The 7,697-nt window shown below is 43.9% G+C and overlaps 1 protein-coding gene across 4 annotated transcripts in view; it reads right to left on the bottom strand.

The window, feature by feature from the left end:
- Positions 1-1,481: 1,481 nt before the first annotated feature.
- The window catches only part of LOC118298988 (sorting nexin-19), a 31,782-nt gene continuing 25,566 nt past the window's right edge, over positions 1,482-7,697 (bottom strand). For 3 of the 4 annotated variants that reach the window (XM_047335459.1, XM_035622272.2, XM_047335460.1), the window contains 3 exons: positions 6,820-7,004; positions 6,271-6,358; positions 1,482-4,402 (listed from right to left, as the gene is read on the bottom strand). In XM_047335459.1, coding sequence (XP_047191415.1) covers positions 4,279-4,402; positions 6,271-6,358; positions 6,820-7,004 — 397 coding nt within the window. In that variant the 3' untranslated portion in view covers positions 1,482-4,278. Of the gene's footprint in view, positions 4,403-6,270; positions 6,359-6,819; positions 7,005-7,697 lie in introns of those variants that run through there. The other variant, XR_007031669.1, reaches the window with a different exon arrangement.

Genomic DNA, 7,697 nt, shown 5'->3' with positions numbered 1-7,697 from the left:
CAGAGGAAAACCGTGGGTCCTTCTATCTTTGTAGCTTTAAACTGGACAAATCTAAGTGTCCTGTTTAGTGCAAATGCGACCGTAAAGGCTCAGCTGCACCAAATCCAATATTGAAGACTTTTTTTTTTATAGATTTTAGAGCTTTTACCCAAGGATCTTTGAAAGTTTGTAGTTTTATTCAATTCAATTGTATTTGTATAGCGCCAGATCACGACATACATTGTCTCAGGGGACAACATGTGGCAATTCTACTAGTGCCTGACACGGGAAATTTATCAATTGGTCGATACAATGGAATATTAAAATAATTGTTAGTGGGTGTTCAGTCAAAATACGAGGAAGAACTGACGTTTGTATCAATCTAAAGTGTCTGAGTTGAGCTCCACAGTTTATTCTTGACTGAGAAAAGGCCACACTTATGTCCAACAGCTTGCTGTCTTCACCTGCAGATGGTTCGCTCAGGAGTCATGGCACTGCAGGTTTTCCAGCTTCCCATCAATTCTTTCGGTCGCGTATCACGGCTCAAGGCACGGGAACGAGCGAGTGGAGTGGACTTTGAGCGGAGAGTGTTTTGTCACGCTTTCACGTTGAAGTGCTCAAAATGATGGACAGATTTACCCAACACCCTCCTCCGCAGGAGACCTTTGTGCGATTCAAGGCGAAGGCTCCACAACAAGCAAGCGAACTGCAAGTGAACCGGGAGCGGAGACCGTCATCAACCAAACCGTCTGTGGCCTCTGATCCCGTGGCCTGATATTTGTTGCTTGGCAGTGATACATCACGGGCAAAATACACCGATTAAGGTTTTCTAAATCAAATTTAAATTGATTCAAGTAAAAAAATTTAAAAAAAAAAGGAAATGAAAGCTCATCCAAGGACTAAGGCCACACGGTTAAAGACTTGAGGAGAGGCAGAGAAGTCAGATGAGGACATAAATATCATATTTGACTGAAAGAGATCCAATGCACATTTTCACCAAAACACACGTCGCATGATTTCATCCCTCAGTACTCGACTAATCCGTCCGTGTTGCTTACAGTTTTATCTGTAAATGCAATTTATGAGCATTTCTGAGTAATGCAAAGCTGCCCCTCCAATAGCCCCCAACCCACCACTCCGTCCCATCCGTCCTTTGTTGTTGGAGAAGTGGAGCTAAACACAAACTTTTCCAAGGACCGGGGCTGATCTTTATTATGGGGTATTTAAAGGTTTTCCTCCACACACGTCTTGTTGTTGTTGGACATGGATCGTAAGTCTGCAGGCTACAAATTAGTGGAGAGCTGACCGAGCACAGCAAAGGTAAAGTACAAAAAAAACAAAGATAATATGGGGGCAGAGTACGTTCATGGTAGAACAAGGCACGGGATACATCTAAAGTTAAATCTCATTAAAGAAAATAACTCCGCAACTCACCAGCCCGCTGTAAAAAATGTACCAAAGGCCTCGGGCCGAGAAAAGAAACGAGTGTGAACAACAATAAATCGCGTTTGCTTTCTTTATTGTGTTCGCAAATATGCACAGGAACAACCAGCAAGTGTTTAAAAGACTGTGACACAGTCTGTGAGAGAAAATGGAGAAACGGCTTCACGGCGTTGACACGCACGACACAAGCACATGTTCAGAAGCGTGATAGGCAACAAGACAAGAGTGTGAAAGCCAATGCGGAGGGGACAGGAGAAAAGTGAACCGTGTCACAGTTTACGAACATAATCCTGTGCCGTTGTCGAAATAGTCTCCGCTGTTCTACGTAACATTTGGTGTTCCAAGAACAAACAGAGCATTTCTTTTTTTACTGTGAAACTCAAACATCTATGATCCACTGTTGATTGTACAGCAACGTAACGCCACCACACGACAAATGCTGCTCTCTTGAAGCTTTAACATGATCTTTTTAATGTTTTAACATGATCTTTTTTTGAAATGCTGTTGTGACATAACATCCTGATTATTACAGCACATCAATAAATCACTTACGTCCGTTATGTAAAAAACATACTCTCACTTACTATCACTTACACCAAAATCAACGCATCTTGTTGAAACATTAAACACCTTCTCTTTTATAATTCTTTTATAATATTACACAGTCTTTTCTTACTATAACATGATAAGTCGCTCAATCCTCCATAACATACTGTAACATACAGCGACCGGAACAGCTTCAGTGTTCAGCACAATCAGTCACAATAAAAGGGAACATGTCGAAGGGGCAGTAAGCGATTTTTATCCAATACACTTTTTGTAAAACCCCAACATTTTTTCGACACCGCCCTGGCTCTGTGAATTGAAAACAAAAAAATGGTTAGGGCCGCACCACACAACACCGTGTGTGCAGCTTGTAAACATCACATACGCAAGAGACGTGCCAGCGACAGATGCTACGACTCAGGGGTTTTGGCCTTGGTCTCACATACCCGAGGCTGTGGGTACGAGACCCGACAAGTGCAGTCAAAAAATCAACAACAACAAAGAGAGAAGCGAGCTTTCTACAGTGGGCTACTATCTGGCCGCTCATCGCGGTCAGTGGTTCGCCTGCAGCTGCATCTCTGCGGGACAGAGCAATCGGCAACATCCAGGGGGGGAAAAGCACTTCATAATACTGTAGCTGGCTCATCTGTCTCAGCACTGACACCCGCACTCCTTCTTTTGTTATGGTTGGAATTCAGAGTAAGACATTATTTAACATTTCAAACAAATAAATAGGTTAATAAATAGACTGAATCACAAAGTTAATACAGTGGAAAGGAAGAGAGAAAAAAAGGGATTTAAGACAATGATAAGGGTATAAGTGCACAACATTGGAATGATAGGAACATTGAAATCGGACTTTGTTTTGTCACAGCAAAAGAAAGAATGAAACATTTCACATGATTCGTTGACTCTGTAAAACGTGTGCAGTATTACAATCCAAATGGTAACTTCTCTTCATTTAATGCTCATTACATTTATGAAAGATTCAAATGTTGCCAGAAAAGGTTGATTTACTCGGCGCTGCATCACCACTCTGACCATCTTCAACTGAAGACAGACTAACCAGTATTTTCAAGTGAGTGTCTGTGTGACAACATCAGGAATTTACACAATTTGTCTGAACTTTGGATTCACACTTTTTCAGAAAACCACAGCATTTTTCTTTTCATTCTTCATCCAAGTGAGTACTGATTATTGTGTTGCCAATGTGACATAAGGCAATAAGATACTAAGGCAATTCTTTTTAAAGTTCAAAAACCTTCAGCAGAATTTTTAAAGTGACCATAGATTTTTCAGATGGTTTGTCAGGTGACCAAAGGAGGCCTGAGGTCTGGGATTGAAGAGATGCATTTTGGCCTTGTGTTTCTGTGCAGTGGGAGGAAGTGGAGGCATGTCATGATCGCACGCTGAACGACTTAATCCTATGACTGTCGTCACACCCCATTCATATCCATAGCTAATGAGAGAGACAGAATATGCTTCTATATAATTTACCAACCCTTAGTGGTCTGTGGTTAAACCGCCTGCCAGTTCACTGTTTTACAGTAGCCTGCAAAAAAAAAGGTTATTGAATGGACCCATGCCAACGCCAGACGTACCTTCATATACGGGCGTTTTTGTGAGGCCTAGCTCTCCCATTGTCTACACATTAACTGCACCGTGGAAGCCATTAAAAGAACCCACCGGGAAAGTCAGTAAAATATCTTTTAGCCAACTCTTCATTACAACACACGTACGTTTTTCTAAATTTCGGACCTGGGACCTACGTTCTGCCAGGACCGCTCCGATTTAGGAGTCACGAGTGGGGAACAGACGAATGTGAAGAGCGATGCTAAATCACAGGGTGGCTAGATCCTGCTGCTCCGGGTAAGAGCAAGAGGTGTGCGGTCTTCTACCCAGAGGCTGTGGGAGGGGATGAGGGCAGAGTGGGAAACGAGTGAGTTTAGTCAGAGTCTGCTATACTCAACGTACGACGCTTTGCCACGTTTGGATCAGCTCAGCGTGTCAGACACGTGAGATCAAACAAAAACCAGGTGCTCTCGCGTAATTAATGCTGCTTGAAATGTGTGTGTTCGTACGGCGGATCGACGCCTAATTGGAGACAGGGTTGAATGAGCTCAGGATTTTAGAGTGAGGACAGAGTATATTTGGTCTCACCAGAAAACACTCACTCACACTCTGATCACAGGACGTTAGCATAACAGGAGCAGCCTCCGCGCTTTCCAGCATCTCGTCCGGTGGCGAATGATGAGTCGGGATGATGGGAGATCGGAGGAGGATTTGCGGGTGTCCTTGTGGGTCGTCTCCTCATGCCAGCGACTTCTCTGGGTTTTTCGAGAGGGTCTGCAGCAGCCTCATCTGGAAGTCCTGCTCAGGCATCTCAGGAACCAGGAACTCCAGCAGGAGGTCGAACACACAGTAGACCAGGTGTCTAAGATGACAGGACGGGCACATTTCCTTTGGTTACTTCATCTGCATTAGACCTGATGAGGATCAGTGATGATAACGTAGCTAATGTGAGTCTCCTTTAGAGATCAACAGAATGATCTTGATCTAATTCTAGTCTGTGCAGACGCACAAACTATAGCGCAGTAATTTTAAAAGGTATTACGTGTATTTTATCATCATTAGTGTACGAGTTAGGGCCAGAAAAGGGTCACAGTGACCTTGACGTTGGACCTTTGTCCACCAAATTCGTATCAGTTCGTCCACGAGTCCAAGTGAACGTTTGTGCAAAATACTAAGAAATCCCCTCAACGCGTTCCTGAGATATTACATTCATTTCAAGCGAGGAACAGCTGCCACTGCCACAAGAGGTATAAAAACACAGAAGACAACATTCAGACGTGGGTGGCTATAGAGCGGGTCGTCCACTAACCAGAGGGTCGATGGTCCGGTCCCTGACTCCTCCAGTCCACCCTACAGTGTATGAATGATGTGTGATAGAAAAAGAGCCGTGTACAGCAGCGCTGTGTGAATGGATGACTGTGGCGGATATTATCAGCCGATTATGAGCCTTTCACAGACATCAGCGTTTATGTTTACCGATATGAAATCTATTATTGTACAGAATAAACAATGCAGAAAAAAAGGGGACATTTTACGTAAAATAAATTATAGTTTATTTTCTTCATTCTGCTTACCAGCAGCAGCGCTGTATGAATGTGTGTGAATGGGTGAATGTGACTTATGCTATATAACGCTTTGAGTGGTCATTCCAATATATACAGCATCTATTTATACGCAAAAAAATACAGTCCATTTAATCGGCATTGGCCCCCAAATATCCATATCGGTTGGGCACTAGTCGTCAACCAACCTCCTGAGAGAACCCTCACCCTATAGCGCCTGTGTTCACCCTCCGTGTAGTCCCTTCATTGGTTGTCTTTTACTGTAAAGTATACCACAACACATCTAGCCTAGATACTGACAGCCCGGCTATTTGCTGTCTTCACAACTGGAAACAGACAGAGACCTTGTGGTGGTATAAACATCCCCTTTTTACAGCCTCAGTCAGCAGGGAACACGTTTGAAACCCATGACACGTTCTGTAAAAGTGTCTCTCTGACAAAATTCATCTTATCAAATCAAGTGTCATCCCTCCCTTGGTTAGGATCAGGACTGGGAAAAAATGGCGTATGGTTCGTTTTCCTCCATCTGTAAACTATTTCAGACGTATTTAAATGTTGTTTAGCCACCAGGCTGTTGTTGAGTGGAGAGACGCACTGCGCTGCCTGGCGAATCTGTTTCGGTCGGTGTGTGAGTGAGCTCACAAGCACAATCCCAGGCCACTTGATTGGATGCATCTGCTTGTTAACACGAGCCAACACCTCCATCAGCAAACAACGCGGCTGCATGCGAGTGTACAAAACACAACAAGTGCAGTTTGGACACGAGGGCGGACATGACCTGTGAGGTAGGTGAACGGTGCGCTGCCATTAATGTTGCCATTAATGTTGCCAGAGGTGGCCTTTCCAACACAGCCACACTTCTCTCAGTCTCACATTACCGTGTAAGCAACATGCAGGCCCTCAATTTATGTGTGTGTGTGTATATATATATATATATATATATATATATATATATACATATCCTTTCTCAGCAGATTTACATGTATCTGCTGGACACTATCACTTAGTGCATCATGTCCGTGTCTAAAAGGGGCAGTCGGTGATTTTGGAGAGGGATTGTTTGCAAAAGTCTTGGTCTTGTCTTGGTCTCGGTACACTCCGGTCTCGCCAATGACTTGGTCTCTGTTTAGGTGGTCTTGACTACAACACTAGTATACAGTACATTTACCTGTTAATGTAGGGGTCTTGAAAAGAGTCCAGTGCCATCTGCCAGCTGAGTTTGTACTTGTCCGAGCCCAATATATCTGAGACGAGGTCTGTGAAAAAACAAAGAATCTCTTAAATGACACTTTATTCGATAGGAATATGGGGAGCAAGAGAGAGAGGGGCTATATGACATGCAACCAAGGGCCACAGTTGTAATCGACCCGTGGACGTTAATGTTGCACAGACTATGACCATTCGCACACAAAAGTTGTCTGGGAATAATATTGATATTTGATGTTGGACGAACATCTGACAGGGATTTATATTGTTTACTTTAACACACAACACAAATTTATTAAAGAATTGTGACCAATACATGTAGTAATACTAAGCAGGGTTTTTTACAGTTAAAAAGTTGTTGGGAACTATGTATTTCAAAATTTTTGTGCTTTTGCAGTAAAAAAACCCCCACTACTGCTATATTTTTCTTGTAATCAGCCAACAAACACCACAACAGCAATATGTCTGTGAGAGGCTGAACGAAAGGGTTCTCGTCTGTGTGCATATGTACCTGGGAGGAGTCCCATCAGAGAGCGTAAGGCTTGTTGCCTGGTGCTGTCCTTCTGCTGCTGGCTGCGTTCATGTCGAGGGGACGCGGGCAGAGCTCCACCTGGCCAGACAGCCTCCTGGATGACCTGCAGGTACACCACCCAGTAGCTTTTGGATGTCAGGTTGGCTACGCTCACATCCAGCCATCTGAATTTCACAAAAACACACGACAGTTGTTTCAAGTCAGTGCCAAATTTAGATTAGGGCAGCATCTGGGGATCTCCTATTATTCATGTTTTTTTAGATGCCTGGTGATTTGTCACCACCCGGACAAGCAGTGTTTTTGTCATTTGCATGGACAGAAACGTGTCTCTCTGCGTAGAAGCATATCTCATGTCAAGGCAGAAAGATCTTGGCAACAGTTGGTTAACCTCCTGACTTTAAGGTCCAATAAGACAGCCAGCCAGCAAGTTCAGTGAGCCGTGACCTTTTCATCGTGCCTGACCTGACAAGCACCGACTGATCTTAAGCGTTACCCATGCCTCACTGCATTCCCACTCGGATTTGAAACTCATGGTTCAGCAGAGGGGTCCAGTCTACAGCTCGGTCTGGAAGTGATCTCTGACTGAGCCCATTTCCCTGAAGGACTCCACATAGCTGTTGGATTTAAGGTCATGTGAAGAGTAAATTCGATAGATTACGTGTGGCTGGGAGACTTCGACCCTTGGGTTCTGACCTGACCCTTTTCACAACCAACATTCACCGTCTGAGGGCTGGAAACACAGCCATTGGCCATCTCGACCGAATGAGGAGGTTATTTAAAACACAAAGTAAAAGCTACAAACAACATCAGTGTAGCTCAAGCACACAATCATTGTCCAGTTCACGGCTGTGGAGACG

The sequence above is a fragment of the Scophthalmus maximus genome, chromosome 11 (genome assembly GCF_022379125.1).
Source record: "Scophthalmus maximus strain ysfricsl-2021 chromosome 11, ASM2237912v1, whole genome shotgun sequence".
NCBI lineage: Eukaryota > Metazoa > Chordata > Actinopteri > Pleuronectiformes > Scophthalmidae > Scophthalmus > Scophthalmus maximus.
Note: the sequence above shows the minus strand (reverse complement) of the source record. Positions and strands in the feature narration are given on the sequence as shown.